Genomic DNA, 23,545 nt, shown 5'->3' on the forward strand with positions numbered 1-23,545 from the left:
GCCAAGCACTCATGTTACACCTGAGTACGGTGAGAGAACAATGTGAGTAAAGAGCCTTTTCCAAGGACTTCACTATGTATCGCTCTGAGCGGGACTTGAAACCTGAACTTTCCGATCCAAATGCGAGTGTCATACCACTAGACCACATCGCCACACAAAACCACCATTATTATTATTATTATTATTATTATTATTATTATTATTATCATTATTATTATTATTGTTATTATTATTATTATTATTATTATTATTATTATTATTACTATTATTATTATTATTACGATTATAATAATAATAATAATAATAATAATAATAATAATAATAATATATTATTTATTGTCCAAATAGGCAATTATTGTAAGGTTACAGCTCTTGTAATATTATTACTATTATTGTTATTATTATTTATTTATTTATTTTTTTAAATAAAAAATTATTATTATTATTAGCATTATCAATTTTTTAATGTCAAATATCCCTGACACTATATGTGTATTTCTATGCTAACTTCTGCCTTCTTCCTTCTTTTTTTTCACGTATGTAATTAACTTTACTTTTATGTTACTGGCATATTTCACTCTGTTGGGTCATGGTGCCATTGGAATTCCTACACCCTTTCTGTGACTTTCTCATGCAAATGAAACTTGTCTGCCTAGGCCTTAACGCGTAAATAATGATCAGATGTATGTTCAATTTACCCGTTCACTTGACTTGCGAAAAGGCCAAAAATATCTTGAGTAGAATTCAAGATAGCTGACAGAATAACTTAATTATTCATTTATCTTTTTTTTATGTCACGACATGCTGTTGACATCAAAATAACATTATTATTATTATCATTATTATTATTATTATTATTATTATTATTATTATTATTATTATTATTATTATTATTATTATTATTATTATTATCGTCATTATTATTATTATTATTATTATTATTATTATTATTATTATTATTATTATTATTATTATATTATTATCGTTATTACTATTATGATTATGATGATTATTATTAATATTATTATGATTATTATTATTATCGTTATTATTATTATTATTATCATTATTATTATTATTATTATTATTATTATTATTATTATTATTATTATTATTATTATTATTATTATTATTATTATGATTATTATTATTATCGTTATTACTATTATGATTATGATTATTATTATTAATATTATTATGATTATTATTATTAATATGATTATTATTATTATTATTATTATTATTATTATTATTATTATCGTAATTTCACATGCACAGTAAACACTTAAAAGCTTTGATTATCAACAAGTCATGATTATCAATTGACATTCATGATTTGGCTTGAGGCCGTGTAATATTTTTGCAATTTTTCACTCTCCTTTTCAAACCGCCCTACGGCATGAATGCATGACATTGTTGCCTTTACGACATAGACATCAAACATTATGGAATAAATCATACGGGACGTTGAATGATTCTTACGTCATACAGGTGTTAATCTATCGACTGAATACATTCACAATTAAACTAGACTCAAAATCTTTTTTTTTTTTAAATTTAAAATAGCCAGATTTTAATATGATATCTGGTCCAGCTATATGCACACACAAACACACAAATAAATAAATAAATAAATAAAGCAACATGGGACGGAAAGCAGATAAAGGGAGATAGAAGACACAGCAAAAGGGACATGTCGCTCACATAGGGATGTGTTTGTTTGTTTGTTTGTTTGTTTTTAAGGGTTTTACGGCGCTTGCAACACATTAAGGTCATGTCAGCGCCAGTAAAAAGGAAGAAAATGGGTTAGTAAAAAGTTATAGAATTACAATGAAAGCACAAAAGAAAAGGTTAGGCAAAGGGGAATTGGTTCAAGTAGGGAACAGATGTAGATTCCAAGAGCACACCGTCAAAGTACTTAGTTTGAGATCACCTAAAAGTCTCATCCAGACACAAGCACAGGTCCCAACTAAGAGGAATACACTCAAATGTTTACAAATCATATAATATAATATGTAAACTAAACATAATACAATGCATAACAGAGAGATGATTTACAAGGAAAAAATATCATCTTCCAAAACTAAAACTATACATTCGACTGTTTCCCTCCCAACCAAGGAACTCCGGCCAGGGCCAGGACAAAACCAAGTAATCTCATTCCAAGACAATGACAGGAAACAATTGGAAAACGGGTTGGGGGGATAGAAGACACAGCATGTACCTCCCTGCCCACTATGGGAGGTCAGGATCCCCACCCAGAAAGGGAGATAGAAGACACAGCAAAAGGGACCTGCCGCTCACATAGGGGTGTCAAAAGACCACAAACCTGTGACCAGACATGTAAAGAAAGCTCCATGAAAGAGGATAGCCCCCTTCTAGCCCACACTACTTGAAAATCTATTGATGAATACCCAACAGAATGATCATGTTTATTATCTAAGGAACGAAATTGACGTCACTCAGCTCTTTATTTTTGTTTTTAGACAGCCATTTGGGTGATTACACATAGTAGTGTGTCGGTACGTTATATCCGGCCGGCTGATGTTGTGAATATTTGTTGTTTTTGTTTTTGAGGGTTTTACGGCGCTTGCAACACATTTAGGTTATATCAGCGCCAGTAAAAAGGAAGAAAGTGGGATAGTAAAAAGATCTAGAATTACAATTAAAGCACCCAAGAAAAAGTAAGACAAAGGGGAATTGGGAACAAATAGGGATCAGGTGTAGATTCCAAGAGCATACCACCAATGTACTTAGTTTGAAATCACCTACAAGTCTCATCCAGACACAAGCACAAAATCCAACAAAGAGGAACACACTCAAATGCTTACATTATACATTCAAAATCAAAATAATAATACATAACAGAGAGATGATTTACAAGGAAAAAAAATCATCTCCCAAAACAATAACTATGCATTTGACTGTTTCCCTCCCAGCTAGGATTCCGGCCAGGGCCAGGACAAAACCAAGTATTCTCATTCCAAGACAAAGACAAAAGCATGTTGGAAAACAGATATAAGGGGATAGAAGACACAGTATGTACCTCCCAGCCCGCTATGGGAGTTGTGAATATTTCAATAGATGCAGAACATGGATTGAGGAAACTATGTACGTATATTCTATGTGTTTGAATAAGTATGGAAAAGAACGAGCATTAATTGAACGTGTACCATTTATGTTTATTTACTTCATTAACACATGCCTTAATACAAAAACAAAACAAACCAAAACATATAACTAAATAAAAAATTACCAAAAAGAAAAAAAAAAAGTATTTCTCAAAATAAAAGCATTGCATCGATTAATAGGTTTAGTACGACAAAGTGACTTTTATTCTCCCTTGATATTATCAGTCTTTAACAATTTGTTTATTTATACTGTTTTTGCATGGCTTATGAGTATTACTAAAGATATGGATTTCTTCTCAATGCTAAGACAGTCCATTTTACATAGCTTGTTACATACAAGTCCATAAATAAATAGCTCATTTATCACAGCATGCATTAGAAAGATATGCAAGACAGCTAAAAATCGTGTTGTTTTTTCTTTTTAGGAGTTTTACTGCGCTAGCGACACTTAGTTAATTTCAGCACCAGTAAAACGGAGGATGAGAGGGATGTAGATCTGAAGGTCAAAGTACCAAAGAAAAAGTAAGACTGTTTGAAATGGGGAACAGAGGATCCATGAGTAATTCCATCAATGTGCCTATTTTGACATTACATTCAATGTCCCATCCAGGCACAAGATAAGGATCCCCCGCTATGAAGGATACACTCAAATGCTTATAAACACTATATTCAAAAACAAAAAATAATTAAAACATAACAGAGAGACGATTTACAGAGGAAAATATTATAGCCCCCCCCCCCCCCCCCACAAACAAAGGGAACTAAATGCTTTCCTCTCAGATGAAGGTCCTTGCCAGGACCAGGTAAAAAACCCCCGAGTAATCTCAATCCAAAACAAAGACAGAGAGCAACTGGAAAGGGAAAACAGATGTAGGAGGATAGAAGACACCACAAAACTAACCTATCTGCCCATCACGAAAGGCCAGAAGTCCTTACTACCCAACAGCTTAAAACCGAACTGAGTATAAAACGGTTTAATTGATAAAGCATGATTCTTGCCCTATCACCAGATTTAAAAGATTGAATCTTTCTATATTTTCAATTGTTAAAAGATTAACAGAGCTTGGACATTTACAGGTCTTCTCTGAAACAGATCAAAGGCCAGGATGTATGATTAAAAGGAGATTGAATAAAAAAGAGAGTGCAGAGGGTGATTAAGAGTAATCCATTTGATTGTTGAGCCTTATCAAGTCTTATGCTGTCACCATGTATGAGCAAAGCTTTTTGCGTTCTTTAGTCAAATTTATTACAATATTTCAAATTGAAATTTTATGGCACGAGTCAATACAAAGACACAATTCTGACCACTGATGTGCTTAATGTTGATAATGATAGGATAAAATCATGCAAAAGCACATTCGTTTAGAATTCAGATTCAACTTTGTAAACCTACCTAAGACAAAAGTCTACTATAAATAGGGCTACTAGCACATATTTGCAGGTCTGATAACCGAACACAATTATGGGCGTGTTTTAAATGACAATATTTTGTGTTGGTTTGAGAATATTTTCATTACAATAAGCCAATAACAATTATCAGACCTGCAAATATGTCTGTGTTGAAATAAGCCGATCAGACAAAACAGACATGTAGCAAAAGTGAAAACACATTTCATTTTTAAAATTTAAAAATGTGTGAAAGTTAGATAAGAATAACATAAAAATATTCTTAAAAAAAAGAGAAAGTGACCTTTCATTCAAATGGACGATTGAAAAAAAATATGGACAGGGCATACAGCAAATGAGTAAAATAAAAAATGTAATCATTCAAGCCTTGTTATCCCTTCCCATGAAGGTGCACTCCACTCTCCCCTACATAAAAGCAAATGTAGTTTTTTAAACAAAATGAAAGAAAAAATGTCCATCTTAAGTTATTTGCTAAAACGCCTAAATGAAGTTTTTTAAAACAATTTTTACATATATATCTAATAATATATATATTAATGCAATAAATCTATAATTTATAGCTTCATTTTGTTGTGTTGCTTATTGAATTTGAACCATAACAACAACCTGTTGGGTGGTGTTATTGATTAATTAAAATGTGCAATGCGTTACAAAATTTGATCTCAGGGCTGATGTCAGCCAGGGGGGGTCAAGAGAAAGCTCACTATAGGCTGACAGGGGGTAAAAAATCAGTTGAAAAAAGCTGACGTCATTAAAGAACGGTCCCTTACTCATCTCATCATCCTAAGATGGAATAATCAAAATATGTATATCAATAAAAATGAATTGCATAATAATCACAATATAATAAAGGAGTTATTGCGATGTTGTAGTTCACCCATAACATAATTATACTACAGGTATATACACATAACAACAATTACACTTGAAAAAGTAAAGATAAGTATTGAATTGTAAGTTTCAATTTACTAGATGAAGACAGATACTGTGGACGTTTTGGGTTTCCCCCTTTATCAATAAAACACAATGACCATGCTAATTTTAATATGATCTAAGCACCAAATATCGTAAGGTGATAATCTCATCCCGAGGGGCAGTATGTATTAACCAAATTCCAATACATCGAACTTGAATAAGGGAACCACCAATGTTAATGCCATATACATATATATATATATATATATATATATATATATATATATATATATATATATATATATATATATATATATGTTGTTTCGATGGATATGACGAGTGGGTGCTTTATATAAGTTGAGAAAAATATAGGAGGAAAAAAATATTCTAAAAGAAACAAATGGCTGCCTAGAGGGAAAAAAATTATCGCTGCCTCTGAGAGATGCGATAACTGTGCATTCATAGACAACTAAACGAAGCATAAAATCTAAGCTGAATAATCAAATTGATATTTGGCAAATTTCACAAGCTGAATATGAGATTTCATATATACCGTTATGAAACTTTTATGTCTGACTTTAATATTTAGAGAAAAATAAAAACGTAAGACTAAAACATAAAAATTTATACAAAAAGAGGTGCATTAATAACAATAATAAGATAATTTATTTGAGGATGCCAACAACATTCTCAGCAGCATTGATGGCCATTGCTTTTCTTGCCTGGACAGAATTTGTACCAAGATGTGGAGTGATAACACAGTTATCCATTTTAACTAGGGGATGGTCGGGAGGCAAAGGTTGGGGATCTGTAACATCTAAACCAGCTGCCCCCAACTTTCCACTCCTCAAGGCCTCTACCAGATCGTTAGTGTTCACAATTGATCCACGGGATGTGTTGACTAATATGGAACCAGGTTTCATCAGGTCAAAAACCTTTTTGTCTATCATCTTGTGTGTGTAACCATTCAGTGGACAAGTGATGACAAGGAAATCAGATTCCTTATACAATGTCTCCTTGTCGACGAACTCACATCCTAAATCATCACCCATGGCTGCTTGGGACACGTCATTGTAGATAATCCTGGAAATCCCAAATGGCTTTAGCCGACGTGCAACACCGAATCCAACTCGACCAAATCCCAAAATTCCAAGAGTACGAGAGGAAATCTCAGTGCCACAGATCCACATTGGTTTCCAAAGGCCCCACTCTCCATTGACAACAGCTTCATAACCTAGAAATTTTTAAAAATTGATGTTAGTGAAAACATTTCCTATTGTAAATCTATTTTACTGAATTGATTTCTTTATTTGAAAACAATTGACATAAATATAGATTTTGCAGCCATTATATTGTCAAAAGATTATTGAAAATCATTTGATATTTGTCTGAAAAAAAAAAAAGGAAAAAGGAAAAAGAAAAGAAAGAAAACATAAACTCAAATGAGTTGAAAAGTTCAATCACACCCGTAGTTACCGAGGGGGTCCCAATAGCTCAGTTGGTAAAGCATACACTTCACACGCAAAGGGACAGACAATGATCCTGGGTGAAACTGAGATTTTTCCCCCCCGACTCCCTCTCCCACTCTGGGATAAACTCCGGCTCCTTGGGCCTCATGGCTCTGAAGGACTACTTAGAAACCAAGCGAACACATCCTATTTTTATTTTACATTCCTAGATCTTACTACAGAAAGGACATACTTATTTTTTCTCTGCCGGCAATCTGGGTTTTTAAGTAATGTATCTATGCTTTGACTGTGTTCTTTTGTTGTTGGCTGATGAAGGATTTGAGCCCAAAACGTTCGGAGTTGGGTATTTTGTTCTCATTTTTGTTTATTACTTTTTAGAGTCCACAGCATCTAGCAGCTTAGTGTCACTTTAAACAGTTCAATCTGAACTTTACTCCGTGTTCTTGAATTTGGCAAATTCATGCAAGGAAGTCGGGGGGGGGGGGGGGGGGGGGGGGGGGGGGGGGGTTAATAGCTCAGTTGGTAGAGCACTCTTTTAACATGCAGAAGGACCAAGATCAATCCTGGGTGCAGTCGTGTTAAATCTGGCAGATAGTACTTTGCAATAGACTAGCGTCATATCCAAATAATAACAAGCAAAGGCTATTGTCCATTTCACATTATAGAAAGCATGATTAACTCCAGATCCATGGGCCTGATGGATCTGAAGGACTGCATACAAAGGTTACTTATATGATGAATGCAGTTTGTTTTTATTCCAAAGTATTGTTAAGTGACAGAGCATAACAAAGACTAGGTTACCGTCAGTCGCAAACCAAAGGCGACTATTGACCATAAGGGAGGCTCCTCCATCACTGCCTATCCTATAATGCCAGCCACTCTTTCTATATCTTTGTGATGTTCAATAGCTGGACTAGGTATTGTAGACTAATTAAAATTCCCTTCCAAGATATATCAGAAGCAGTAATGATGCAGAATTCTTTTTTTTTTTAAGGGAAATTCCATGAAAATGTCAACCGAAGGGGTGTTTTACAAATTCTTAAGAACATATTAAAATTTGGTACCAATTTGTTGGAAAATCATTCAGGATTATGAATATAAGGATATTTCGTGCATATTTGTGGTACAGGATGCTTATTGTAGCTTTATGTAAGGGTATCCCCTATTTGAAGAACAAAAAGAATATTTTCTCAATATTATAAATTTTGCAACTTCTACAAAATTATAGCCACCTTTGCTGTTGTTTATTGATATTAAAACAATTATAAGTATCAGGAACCTATATAAACATTCAAATTTACGATTTTAATGAAATGTTGTCCTCATCGGTCGTTTTAATGACCTTGGGAAATTGTATGTCAGTCCGTTACCATTAAAACAGTATTTTTTCATCTATGAAAGATGTGATTGTTGTACAGACTCACTATTTCAGATTTTCTGTTCTTACATGAATGGCTTTAGCACTGTAAGATAATTTTTCAAAAAATTTATCATATAAGGTACTTTTGTTGGGTAACGGACTGACATTTTTTAGGGTAACGGACTGACAGTAACAGACTGACTAATTCTATTTTAATTCAAAGACAATATATAAAAGTTGTTTTTTAAGTCTCAAGAGTAATGTCCACTCCAATGTGTTTCAACTGATCAGACAGCCATTTTATAAACATTTGGATCCATAAAATTTCAAACACTGGCCTTCAACATCAAGCCTGCTATTTTGCAATAGGTAAGTTGAATCTTTTAAAGCTTGTGAATCTTTTGATCACTTGAAGATTTTTGCTATGTTTGAATTGAGGGAAAAACACTGTTTTTTGTTCTATAATATCCTTATGACAATGGAGCCAGTAGTAGTCTTCTGTTTAAGGGGCAAGAAGCCCCGGGAGAAAAAAAAAGAAATCAAACATTTAAATTATGTGAAAAACTTTTGAGTCACTGAGGCTTTAAATGTAGTGGGTCAGCAAGCTGTTTAGCTGTGTTTAATGTCATATGTTAGTTGTTACAAAGTAATGTGATACAAGTTAGAAATGAGTTCTATTTTCTTAGTTTTGCTGTATTATTTTTAAGAAAACAAGATTTGCTTTTTATTCCGATTTGACTTTCATAGCTTATGATGTAATTTCGCTCAATTTTCTTTATTCACAGGTTCAAAATGCCTACTCTATCCATGATTCAAATTATCAAGAAAGACTGAAAACTGAAGGGCATTACATTGTTTAGGAAAAAGATAGGCAACAAAAGCAGGAGTCTCAAAGAAAACTTGAAAGTGATTGTAAAGGATGCTTAAAAGAAATAACGGGATTTTTTCAAGCAAAATGGAAAATAAAAGAGAAAAGCCGATCAATCTACAACTCCAAAAGAAAGTAAACCAAGCACACCTAAATCCACATCTGCCTCACATTTCAGCACAGGAAAGTAAAATACTGAATTCAACTTTGAGGGTCTACAATCCTCCCAAAAATTTAAAAAAAAATTAAACTATGCCTGTCCTGCTAAGGGCATACAATACATCAACCAATGGTTTTTTAAATATTTTAATCATGGAAATGGGCTTCCAAGATGAAATAAGATAATTTGATCGAAAATTTCTATTTGGACAAGAAGTACTCTTGGCGAGCACCAAGGGAAAAAGATTTCATAATTGTGAGAGATGAAAAAAGAGAAAGGACGAAAATTCCAAAAAGTTTCGTGTAAAAAGCCCTGAAAAAGAGGTTGTCGATTGTTAGTGAATTTCATCCAGGAATCAAAATGGCTTAAGTTTATTTTGCTCCCTCAGAACCTCAGAATGTACTTCTAAGAGAAATCCCACAATCTGCATAAGAAAATTGTAACAATCAAGGATAAAATGGTCCAAATGAAATTTTTGAAGATCTTTCTCAGATCTTATAACTGGCTTTTTAGTCAAGTGCAGATGAGGAAGAGATTGATTGCCAATACTATCGACCAGTTTGCAGTGACGGTCATGGCCTATTGACAATTCCTAAGCTTGAGGAATCAAGATGAAATACAGAATAAAAATTAAGCTTCAAAAATAAGTACCAAAAGAATGTTAAACCTTCCCCAGGTTTAAAGTCCTTTCTTATCTACTTTTTTTTTTTTTTTGATAATTTAATTTCATAGTTGAAATAAAGTTCCCGTTTGACTGACAGAATAGATTTCAACTCCACGAATCATTATTTCATTATTTAATTTTTTCAAAAGCAAAGTTGGGATTGAGGTAATCAGATGTCACCCATCGAGTTACTCATCATGCCCAATGTAGCTTGACATCCATATAAGGAAGACTATTGGTTTGATCAATCACACTGGGTATTCAGTGTTGATAATAATTACATAATTTGTTCTTTGCTCTGGATTTTATGTAGTAACCGTTATTCTGAGTAATAAAATTCAGAGGTGACAGTCCGTTACCATCCATTTGTCAGTCCGTTACGGACACTTTTTCAAAGACTACCGATTCAAATTTTGGACAATCTTTTAAATATTGCTAGTGGGTTGTAGAACAACATCTCGTGGTTACTATAAAAGAACTTATTTGTTACTGGAAGGCTTAACTTCAGAAAGTTTGATCCATCTACATATAAAATTGAAAAAGATGGATTTTCTGATGTCAGTCCGTTACCAACATTATAATGTCAAAAAAATTCAAGTTGATTAAGATTCATCTTTATCCTTTTGATATATGATAAGGGCGGACATGATACATGTCCATGGGAAATATTAGCTCCATACAATAAATACATTGCATTTCAGAGCACGAAATGTATGCATTTTTGGTCTGATTTGTCAGTCCGTTACCCGTGGAATTTCCCTTAAACATCTTAAAATGTTTCTTTTTATTCAATATATAACACTGTAAAATTGACTGAATTGCTTTGTTTTTATGCTGTATGGTTGAGTGAATGGGTGATTGATTGACTCGTTAAGCGCTTTGAGCTTGCCAGGATACAGGGTAAGGCGCTATATAAAAACCATATATTATTTTTAGTAGTATTAAAGTTAACTGTAATTCATTTACCTTCCATACATCTCCTAGCAGCCACAAGTAGCAGAAGAACAGTCATCTCAGCAGCTGTGTCACTACACACATTTGGGGTGTTGCTAACAAAGATTCCTCGCTTGCTGCATTCATTCAAATTAATGTGATGAGTCCCAACTGACATGGTGGCTATAGTCTTCAGTTGAGGACCTGATAGCAAAAATTATAATTTTAGTTCATAGCACGTCTTGAAGACACACTGCATGCAAATATCTTAGCAATAAAAATGTTAATTAACAATTCCATTTAAAATCTGAAGTTTCTACTGTTATTGCAACAAGCTAAGTATAATTATATTCATTTCAGTCTCTGTTGTCCGTTTAGGACGATTAAGAGCACTTGAGACACTTTTATGTCACTTCAGTGCCAGAGAAATAAAAAAAAAAATAATAATAAAATGGAATAGAAGCTTCCCTTTAATGTACAACAATGATGAAAATTATTTGTCAAAGTTGTCATTAATCATGCCACTTCTACTACTGTTGTTGCTGCTGCTAATATGACTACTACTACTACTACTACTACTACTACTACTATACTACTACTACTACTACTACTACTACTACTACTACTACTATACTACTACTACTACTACTATTACTACTACTACTACTACTACTACTTTTGTATTTATGAACAAACTTGCATCAAAATTGAACGGAAGTTACTACATTCATCGGCGATACATAAAATTTAAATAAAATCATTATCCAACAAACCTATCATGGAAAAACAAAGCGATCAGTCCAGCATTCCTCAACGAGCTTTTGCTATGCAAGCGTTTCGTAGAAAAACAAAGCGCATTTGTCAAGTGGTTTAATTTAAACATGCTAAAAAATAGCAGTGAGCCAATGCTTTCATGGTGAAAATTGTTATGTTTTCAATTATTAACTACTGATAAATACTGGGAGAAAACATGATTTTGAAAGAAAATTCAGAATTTCTTTTGAAGTTTAAAGTGATAAGGATATCTACCTCTGCATATTCCTCTCTACACAACGAAATACAAAATAAATAAATAAACACAGTCATAAATATTGACCTAATAAATAAATAAACAATAATTAAAAAAATAAAATTAAATGGGTTATACAAATGTAAATGATACTTTCCTCTTCCATGTGATATCCATCTTTTAATGTTAAATCAGCAAAGCATGGGATAAAACAGATATAAAAAACAAACAAACAAGCTTTTATATAGAGCAATAACTACTAAACATGCTCGAAGTACTTTACAAGGGGTCCCTAGCCAACAGCCACATTTATCATGTAGGACGATATCTGACACTTGCTAGGCGATATTACTGTATTACAATTATTTAATCCAACAGAGACAATACTGTTAACGGCCAGGTACTTATTTTACACTTGAGTACAGCTATAGAGTGTGAGTAAAGAGCTTTTTCCAACTATGCTCTGCTCAGAACAGGACTCGAACCCAGGACCTTCCGATCCAGAGGCGAGTATCATACCACTAGACAACATATTTTAGAATATAAAAATTACGTACCTGCAGCTTCAAGCACTTCTTTATCAAAGTAGTCACTAATCATGCATAAAATAGCATCGTAACTTTTCACTTTCTCCTTTAATTCATTCTTGGGCATCGGATCCTCACTGTCCCAGAAATCAACACTATATTGCTTTCTCAATAATGCCAAACCATCTTCATGAATTCTCCTTGTCACATAAACCTTTGGAGGTGCCATGTTTTATTTACACTTGTTTCAAATTGTTCCTGCAATGAGTACAAATAAGAGGATTTAAAAGTTTTATAGCAATATTAATAAAAGAAAGACAGTCTGTCTGTGTGTGTGTGTGTGTGCGTGTGTGTGTGTGTGCCGACTACAGGGAAAACCAGACTTCTCCCTGCTATGAAAATTAGTCAGTTTGTTAACATTTTGAGATTTTTGCAATTTGAGTCGATTTTACAATGGCCGTATAAAAATTATAAATTAATTTTATATAATTCCCTAACATTTTTAAATAGGAAGCAAGGAAGCAGGTACAATTCAGATTCATAACGAACATTACTCAATTCACAAGACACACATACATCCTGCACTACATTAGGGAGCGTTCACATATTATGTCAACAAAAAATTGGCATTTTTAGACCCCCCCTCCCCCCCATGTCATCAACTGTCATCATTGACTTGACCCCCCCTCCCCCCAATATGATGACATCATCAAAATGGACTATTTTTCGTGAAAGTCATGTGATGGTGGCTATTGAACAGAGGAAAAGAGGTAAAAACAACTGAGTGCCAAAAGGTGTGAAATTTGATATATACCTCTTTGTCTCTGTTCAATACTGGTAGCCAGCATTACACGATGTTAACAAAAAAAAAAGTTCATTTTGAAGATGTAGACATGTTTAGGGTAGTTCAGTTGTTAGAGTGTGGCTGAAGACCTGACAACTCAAGTTGATTCCCATCGCAGCCATATTTTTTTTTCGGGGGCCCCCTGTCCACCCAGCAGTGAATAGGTGTAGGTGGATCACCTGATCTGGTAAAAAGTAATTTGTGAAGACCGATGTCCTATCCGAATAATATCATATATGTTACTAATCCGCTTCACGTCACGGAAACCCTATTGTAGACATGTTTGTATGCTACTGAAAAAAAATAACACAATGAAATGGGTGTTGAGGTAAACTTCAAACATTCTAATTTATTATGAGCTTTACTGATTTTCTAAGGTGTAGTGACAAGGACATCATTTGTACTACTGGGCTGTCATCTGGGACATTTCAATTTCCAAACATAAAGTTTATAGACTCAAAAATGTTCCTTCCTTCAACCTCCGACATTGACTAACACTGATTCAGTTTCCAATGGTTCTTCCTCCTCATCAATATCATATTCTTCCGCTGATGTCTCTTCACTCAGTGTCCCACATTTTCTGGAATGCTCTTTCATTGCAACAATAGTGGAATGATAAAGGGTGCATTTTGGACATTTTCGCTTTTTCAGAATGCTGATTCCTTTCCAGTCGGTTCTTTTTCAGAGATGGGCAATGCTCATCATAGCAGTTGGTGTTGTTGATTTTGGACAGAAGCAAACTTTGGAATAAACTGCCAACCTTTCCTTGGTTGCTTATTTTCAGACCAGCATCACATGGAGCAATTGGCACTGGTGGTGGCAAAAATCGATCCGGAAAAAAGTTCAGCAGTTTCAACCTCTTTTGAGCCTTCTTCCCATTTATTATTCACCATATTAATCTATTAAAAAATACACACTTTTTGCTTTCTCTCATTTCAACTATTTGTATAACCAAATTTTTGATGACATAATCTTGGGTATGAACCCCCCCCCCCCCCTCCCCCATGTCAACACTTGTCAACATTTGGCATACCCTCCCTCCCCCCCAAAGTGTTGACATAATATGTGAACGCTCCCTTATGTTTTGATGCGTTGAAATTTAACACCGATTACATATATAAATCTCAAGAACTCTACTCAATCTATCCTCTCTTTCCTCCTGACATTGCATAGATGGAATGAAACTGATGTTACTCAGCTCTTTTGTATTGTTTTTAGACAGCCATTTATATCACTCAGACTATAAGCGTTCAAGGTTACACATAATTTTGTCTGTTGGTATGTTTTAAACTGCTGGCAGATGTTGTGAGTATTTTACTTATATGTATGGCAACAGTAGAAGGAACAAAATCGACTTCACTCAGCTCTTTGTGATTGATTTTTGACCACGAGTTGAGTGATTAGGACTAACTAAAATATATAACTAAGAGTACATAAACTTTTAACGTCACGTATAATTTTGTGTTTTGGTATGATCATCTGGTGGGCAAATGTTTTACCGGAGAAAGTGAATGGATCTGTTCTCTTTCATTTCATTCATGTAAACCAGCATTCCTCCTCTCTCTCTCTCTCTTTCTCTCTCTCTCTCTCTCTCTCTCTCTCTCTCTCTCTCTCTCTCTCTCTGTGTGTGTGTGCCTCAATTTGTACAGAAAGAATTATGTCGTGTGCCCGGAGAATGCTTATACCTGATAGTACGTAAAAAAACAAAACTGGTGTGCTTATACTTATAAACAGAGACTGTGTATTTTTTTCAAAGATGCCCTCACTGTTGCACGTAGAACCAATCTTTATAATGTAATTAAATAGAAAGTGATACGCCCTCACTCCATGTATACATAATCCCAGGGTCATCCTATTTATAAAATTTCATAACAGCATCTTCCCTTTTTTTTTTCTTGAGGATGATACAAGAAGTGGGAACCCCCCCCCCCCCCCAACAAAAACCATGCTACAAACACATAATGATAATGGATGCCACCAAACATATAATACGCCATAATTCTTCCTGAGACCTCCTGGCTGACAATTAACATCATTATCTGAGACTTAAAATCTTAAGTTGAGTTTGGATAAAATTATTACTGATTATTGATCTTAATTTTCAGGTCTTGATAACCTTATTGATGTATTGTTATGGCTATGGTCCATGGTGGGCTCATTTTGTTGTTATTGTAAAATTTAGTAAATATACCCCCACTCAAGCCAACGCTAAATATTGTCCCTTATAAAATTAAAACAATCCCACAATTGCGTTTGGATATAAGATCTACAAATGATATCTGCACGTAGATCCAACGGCATTCAATCAAATTTCCATGCCAAGGTCAGTACCTTACACTTACACGCTCAGACGGAAGCCGGCGTCCATGTAACATCACAGTTGATCATCACACTCAGTCAAAAAAAGGGCACAGCATTGTTGCCAATTTTAAGGATGAAGGCAAAGACTATAGAATTGGTTAACATTTATAAATTTCCGGTAAACTAAATACCAACCTTTTAATCGTATTAAAACTGGGAGTCCGCAGAGAAGAGAGCCTCAGCCTTGTAACAACAAAAACATAAACATTCAACTCGCCTAATAACAACCTTGTTAAGGTGAAGGACTTGATATCAGAAGGTTAATGTCAAGGTCGATGTTCTCAGTGTAATGAATTTTTCGTATTTCTGTTTTCAAATTGTTAGACTGCACGTAGACCATCAAAAGTTCACATTATGCTGAAGACAACAACGCAATCACAATAAAAATGAAATAAAGTGAAAATAGAGGAAGATATTATAAGAAAACTCCAGAGAAACTAGGAAGTTAAGAGGCATCTCTCACCTGACAGAATGCTAAGCTTAGACCACGTGCACATCGGTACGGCTGGAGATAACGGCATAAAATCCATTAAGATATGAAGTGAGTAGAAAAGTGCCAGAAGACAATAGAGAATAAAAATTTTTCGCGGCGGTGGTGGGGTTTGAACCTGTGACCTTATTGGTACCGTGTGAGCTATCCACGAACACAAAAATATTCGTATCAAACCTAGGTGAACAGACAGTATGTAAGAGCTCCATGTATCAAACCCAAGTCATTTCTAGATCCCTCTCTCACCCACTTCTGAGACCGCCGATTCGTTCGCCCACCACCATCGCGAAGTTATTTTTGACCAGCAGTTTGCAGTGCATAATACCGTTTCTGTATCGAACACATTGCTCACACTCACGCTCATACGTAGTGAGGACAAAGTTTGTTTATGGGAAATTATTTTTTATACTGAGCAATTTATTGTTTTCTGTAGCTATAAGCGACTACGAGGTTTACTGGTATGACACACGCCTACGAATCGGAAGGTCCCGAGTTCGAGTCCCGCTCTGAGAGGAGCATAGTTGAGTCCTTGGCTCTATAATGACATTCTCTCACCGTACTCAGGTGTAAAATGAATACTTAGCCGCCAACAGCGTTGCCTCAAACGATTTTTAAAAGAATGGTAATTTTGCCTAACAGCGTCAAGTCTCGTCCAAGACGATAAGTGTGCCTGTTTGATAGCGACCCGCTTTGAGTACGTTTCGTGGGTATTGCGCTATATAAACACTCGATGTCTTTTTCAGTATAAAGATGTCTCACACTTTTTCTTTAAACATATTATCCCAAAACAAAGACAAACCGTTTTTTAATGAAAGGGAAGTAATCAAATATATTTTAGTTATAACACTTTAAAAACAAAGGTGATGTCCCTTTAGCTATTTAAATTACTAAAAATCTTTTTCCTCTTCCTGATTTCATTCGTTACATTAAATGTCTTTTATCATTGTGTTTGTTAGAACATGTGGTCCTATTTAGGATCTTTTTAAAGTGATGATATCGCATACTGTGCGAAAACTTTCTTCTGCTTAACCCTCATTCTTTTTTTTCTTTTTTAATGTAGAAAACTCAAGTTTTAAGCCCGAAATACATTTATTGATATTAAAAGAAATAAGGAATTAAAAATTTTAAAAGAAAAATCAAACAAAATAAAACAATAAAAAAGCGATGAAGGATTGTTGAAAATATGATGTAGATAATGAGCTATGGTATGTGAGAAAGTTGTTGTATTGGATCTTATTAAGAGTACAGTACATAATTTGGCTCGTTCTCGCCAGGCCGAAGATTGTCAAAACTCAGGCTTTAACCCATATAGTACAATATCCACTAAACGTGCTCAAAGTGATTTACAAGGGATCCCTGGTAAACAAACAGCACGTAGGACTAGGCATGACGCCCATTAGGCAACAGTTACTTGAAAAATTTGGTCACTTCCCTTTGTAATGTATAAAAAAAAGTGTTCTATTTTCCGTCCTCTAACTCGAATCATTTACAACATTATTTTTAAAATTCTGGTTAATTAATTTCATGTGAAAAATTCAATACAAAATAAAGGGGTCACTTGAAGCTGAAAGAGACATACAAAGAAGGGAACAATAGTTAAATTATCAAACAATTAAAATGAAAAGGAAATAAATCGCTATTTTAAGGTCGAATTTTCTAACCAAATTTTTAAAAATATATATAAAAAGAATGATTTCAGAATGGCTGCATGCTGTTCTGAACCCTCATCTCTGAAGTCGGATCAGACCTCTAAAGTCGGATCAAAACTCTGAAGTCTACATTCGACCTTTGCGCACCATGGTGCAAAGAGACCAGATGTTTGATCCGCCGACCATCGATATTTGACCCTTCGTCTCGAAACGATATTATGTCGGGATGAACTAGATCTTGAAATGTAACTTTGAAAATAAAATGATAAGAATAGGAATTTTGAGTCCTCTTCAATGTAAGAAATTATGTCTATTCTTTACCGACATTATACCGGTGGGGCACATATTACCTTGTAAGATTTTAAAAATCTATTTATAGCATCTTAATCATTTGAACATAAAATAACACCGGTTTGAGGCGGTGGGTCACTTTTGGCACTTAACACAGGAACGCAATCAATGAAATCAATAGCGACATGGAAGGGCGTGTTTGCTGACTGACTAGCTCACTTATGTGCTGTGCTAATATAATTGGTTGTTGATTACATATGTGTGATCGTGAGCAAATTTTGAAGTAATTGATTAAAATAGTATGGGAAGATATAGGAGAAGAAAGAATAGGAGGAGGAGGAGGAGGGAGGGAGAATGAGGAAAACAAGGAGAAGAGGAAAAAGAGTAGGAGAAAGATGAGGAGCTGGATTGAGGAAGAGGAGGAGGAAGAAGAGTGAGAATGAGGAAAACAAGGAGGAGGAAGATGAGGAGAAAGAATAGGAGGAGGAGGAGGAGGTGGATTGAGGAAGAGGAGGAGAAGAAGGAGGAAGAGGAGGAGGGAGAATGAGGAAAAACAAGGAGGACGAAGACCAGGAGAAAAATTAGGAGAAAGATGAGGCGATGTATTGAGGAAGAGGAGGAAGTGGAGGAAGAGGAGGTGTTGGTGGTGGAGGTAGTTGTGATAAAGGAAGGTAATGACAACGAAATGGAATGAAATTGTGGTGGTGCTGATTGATTGAGGGTGGTGGCAGAGAAAAATCAGCATTATGGTGATGAGATGGAGGGCGAGGAATAAGAGAAGAAGAAAGAGGTGGAGGAGGGGGAGGTGAAAGAGTTGGAAGAGATGGATTGAGGATGAGGAGGATGTGGTGGTGTTGGTAATGGTTGGTGAAAGTGGTGGATAATAATAATGATATGGGATGTAATTGAAGTGGTGGTGATGGTGGTGAAGGAGAAAAGGTATGATAGTGATGGTGGTGGTGGTGATGATGATGATGATGATGATGATGATGATGATGATGATGAGGAAAAGAAGGAGGATATGGTAGTGGAGGAGAAGAAGGACAAGGAGGAAAGTAAATAGGAGTAGTCGGGAATACTTCTGTTCTATAGTTTCCGCATGATCCAATGTGAAGAGGGGTGTCATATTTTGAACACATATGATAAACATGTTAAATACTTATACAAAGTATATCATGACTTTTTCTGAAGTCAAGATGTTATCATCACTTGGATCATGATCTACTACATATAGGATCCTACATATTACGCTCTATGATAATGGATAAAGCCAATCTTGCTTAACATCAACCAATGTTTCTGATCCGTCGGTGTTCGCTTTATCAGGATTTTTCTGTAATTTGAAGTGCACCGATTATCAAATTTCAACTGCAAATAAAACTACATTAGCACCTGCGATTTGATATCTTATAAGAAGAAAAAAAATTGACCCCCCCCCCCCCCCCCCCCCCCCCCGTAAAAACTAAGTTTGAGGCCAGAACTCAAACTCAAAGAATCACGATAGTGAAGCTTTATTTAATCCAGCTGTGTAAAATATTTTTTAAATTGAGCTTTTATATAGCACAATACCCACTAAAAGTGCTCACAGCGCTTTACCAAATAGTCCCTGACGAACAGCAACACGTAACAAAGCATAACGAAACATAACGCCTGAGTAAAGAGCCTTTTCCAAGGACTCAACTATGCACCAAGCAAGGCTCGAATCCAGGACCTTCATACCACAGAGCACATAGCCGCACAAATTGTTCTTTAACCCTCTCCTTAACACCCATAGGAAAATCATCACATTCGTTACGATGCAGCCAACAGTTTATTTTCTTATTCTGCTTTCATTTTCTTATAGTTATAGCCATAAAAACTCGACATTTTGATGCACAGCTCATTTTTCTGAACAAAATATAGAATATACTTGTTACTATTCTGTTTGAAAAATGTATTTTTGTGTTGGGTGAGTGTGAAGTTTTGGAGTAAAATTCTGAAAATAGCTGGTAAGGAGAGAGTTAAGTTAGCGACAGTAATTGTAATGCCTGATCTTGAGTCTGAAGGTTTATTTCGCATTGACAGCAGGTAACTCGTAATAAGGGAAGACGGTCGGACCTATAAATAATCAGCACGTCGGTTATTGACCCCAAATATACGAGTAGAAATGGGTTATCACGACCGCTACATTGACGTTTTAATCGTACAATAACACTGTCATTTGATAAGCCAATGTTTGCTTTGAAGAGAAAATCGAACACATAAAGTTTTTTATTAATCTAGATAGTGCATTGTTTTAATTTGAAACTTTTTTTTTCTCTTTCTCACCGTGTCTTTGAACAGACGCTCGTGGCCCGCGTCAGAACATTCGTGTTCTCAACTCAAACTATTAATCAAGTGATGACGTTACCAAAGAGTTATTTGGCGGTTTAAAAAAAAGCACTGATTTTGGTAGCCACGTTTTGAAAAGTCTACCCCCCCCCCCCCTTCCCCCCTCCAATAAGTTTAGAAGATTATAAATATCCCATTCAAGTTCTTGGAATCGTTTTATTGACGTTATTGGTATCATTCAACTTGTTCGCTTGCCAATATTATAACTTCTCAAGATTATTTGCGTCAGCAATTATGTTGCGCATGTTTAGGTTGACAACTATAGAATATTACTGAGGAGAATAAGCAAGCAAACTTCCTAGACTCTGTGTACGCACGGGCGATTACTGTCCATGGCGGTGCATCCCTCGATTGCACTCTAGAATTATTGACAGACCGACCACAATTCTTCTCCCTCGCGGATGACGAGAACACCATAGTTGAATAAGCTACCCTGATCAGAAACACTGGAGCACCCCAAGGAATTGTTCTTGCTCCAACACGTTTCGTTATATACACAAATGATTGCATAAGCGGCACAAGTAATGTACATATTTTAAAGTATGCCGACGATACCGCCATTCAGGCCTTGATAACCACCAGAGATGATGTATTGAATTATTATAGTGAAATTGAAAGGTTTGTTGAATGGTGTGATAATAACTCTGGAACTTAATGTAAAGAAACGATATTTGATTTCAGGAAAGATGGTGACAAACATGAAAATATAATGATTAAAAACGAAATTGTTGAGATGATAGAGGTTTATAAATATCTGAGTATAAGTGTCAATGAACGATTAGACTGGACAACTCATTCATGCAAAGTACTAAACAAGATGAAGACAATATTATCATGATGACTGTACTCCATAAGTGTTGACAAAGCAATTTTATCTTTGTTTTATAAATCTTGTATTGTAAGTCTCTTTTGTTTCTGCGTAGCTGGTTGGGGTGGAAATTGTAAACAATCTAAAGTAAGAAAAGAAAATAGAATAATATAAAGCATGTCAATCAAATGTTAGGAAATGATGGATGGAACAATTTTGAAGATTTTAACAAAGATATTACTAATGATAAGATTAACAAAATTCAAAGAGACGAGTTCCACCCTCTGTACAACGAAATCAAAATAAGCCACAGGAGTAACAAACTAATACACATGAAAACCAAAAGATAAAGATATTTTAATTCATTTTTACCATCGGCAATATGAAACTTTAGGATGATTTTTATTACATGAAATTTGAAAGATACTATATTCTCTCTAAAATCTATTTATATATGCATGTCTACATTGTGCTATATTTATAATTATTTATTAATTATTTATACATTCAAATGTCATGCTCGTTTTTTTTTACTTTTTATCAACCCGCGTTGGCTATGTGTGCAATCCTTCCCAATCTATTTTCAAAATCTATTTACATTACTAATTCATTATTACAACTCTATCATGTCCGATTTTTATAGCTTTGCTTGTACCTGCTGTTTACTTTTAAAATATTTTATTATATTTGATATTTGTTTTGTTTTAAATTAGCTTCGTGTTTTCATCAATTAGTTCATGACAGTGGATACATCTGTGTAAATATAACGATGAATGATGTGTAACGTTCTGTTAATTTCCATTCAGTGTCAATAAAGTATAATACATGTATCTTAATTCTTATAGCTAGCGGGTGTGCGTGTACTAATTACAGGTATACATGTAGCTTATGATGCAAAAAGGATATAGTGTGCAGTTTAAAGCACGTGTGGCACATAATAAGCCACATGGTGTGTTCCCATATCAGTTTCCAATTGTTTACAATGTTCGTTAGCTCACAGTGTAATTGAATTGTATATTGCATACTTATGTAAGCCTAGTCCTTGGGGTTTAAGGCGCTCACAACAATTATAGGACATATCAGCGCAAGTAAAATGGAAGAAGCTGGGATAGTTTATAAATCTTTACAATTAAAATAACCGGAAAATAAATAACAAGACAAAGGGGACTTACTGTAATAGGGAATAACAGTAGATTTCAAGAGCAAACTATCAATGTTTATAGTTTAAGACCCACTAAAAGTTTCATCCAGATAGAAGCACAGGATCCAAATGAAAGGAATACACTCTGATGCTAACACAATATTATAATCTCACCAAAGAAAAAGCACAACAAAGACTACTTCAAATACGGAATAGAAGATTCCACGAGTAATCCACAGATGTGCCTATTTTGACATTACCTAAAATCCCACCCAAGCACAAAGGATCTCGCTACGAGGAATACGCTTAAACGTTTACATATTCTAAACTAATAAAATGAAAGTGCAAGTACATAACAGATAGATTATTTGTAGAAAGGGGGGGGGGGGGAGGGGTACTCACCACTTGACTGTATCCCTACTCCCTCCCTGCATAGGACCCCCACCATAACAAAAACAGAGAGCAATATGGGAAGGGGAAACATTTGGTAGCCACGTCTTGAAAAGTCAACCCCGCCATTGGTATGGGGGATAGAAGACACAGCAAGTGACCTCTTTGCTCACCATGTGAGGTAAGACCTCACCCAAAGAGATGGTTCATAAGTAATATGTACTATACATTTGACTGTTTCCCTCGTTGCCAAGGACTATGGTCAGGCCCATGGAAAAAACAAGTAATCCCATTCCAAGACAAAAACAGAATGCAAACTAGAAAAGGAAAACATTTCTGCCCACCCTGAAAGGTCAAAAGACCCCGCCCCAATGTTAGTCTTTACAGCTTCGTATAAGTTCAATCTTTACTTGCATTTGTATCTTTTTTAAAACTATCGAAAGACCCTAGCCAGTGGCACACTAAAAAGAGGAAGGGGGAAGGGATAAAAATCTAAAACTTGCAAAATCTGTCAATTGCTAATGTTTATTTGTTGCATACGCTGATTCAAATTATCGATAAAATATCACTAGTTCATTAACTCTCAAACGTTCCACAAATAGAAACCACGATCACCGGTGATCGTGACAACGCCCCCTTTTTCATAATCCCATTTTGCGGTAAAAAATCGCCAGATTATGTGTTGAAACTATTATTTTATTATAAAAGAATGATTTTCATTTAATAATTCATCACAATTATGTTAAAAATGTAAAAAA

General features: G+C 34.9%; 1 protein-coding gene across 1 annotated transcript; it reads right to left on the minus strand.

The window, feature by feature from the left end:
* Window positions 1–3,542: 3,542 nt before the first annotated feature.
* LOC144970764 (glyoxylate reductase/hydroxypyruvate reductase-like) lies at window positions 3,543–15,916 on the minus strand. The gene is made up of 4 exons (XM_078910760.1): window positions 15,784–15,916; window positions 12,474–12,701; window positions 10,941–11,111; window positions 3,543–6,687 (listed from the first exon to the last, which is right to left on the minus strand). The coding sequence occupies exons 2-4, from the start codon at window positions 12,670–12,672 to the stop codon at window positions 6,119–6,121; spliced, it is 939 nt and encodes a 312-aa protein (XP_078766886.1). The 5' UTR covers window positions 12,673–12,701; window positions 15,784–15,916; the 3' UTR covers window positions 3,543–6,118.
* Window positions 15,917–23,545: the final 7,629 nt, after the last annotated feature.

Source organism: Berghia stephanieae, chromosome 4 (assembly GCF_034508935.2).
Source record: "Berghia stephanieae isolate SIO BIC M18660-M18661 chromosome 4, UCSD_Bste_1.3, whole genome shotgun sequence".
In the NCBI taxonomy this organism is placed as follows: Eukaryota; Metazoa; Mollusca; class Gastropoda; order Nudibranchia; family Aeolidiidae; genus Berghia; species Berghia stephanieae.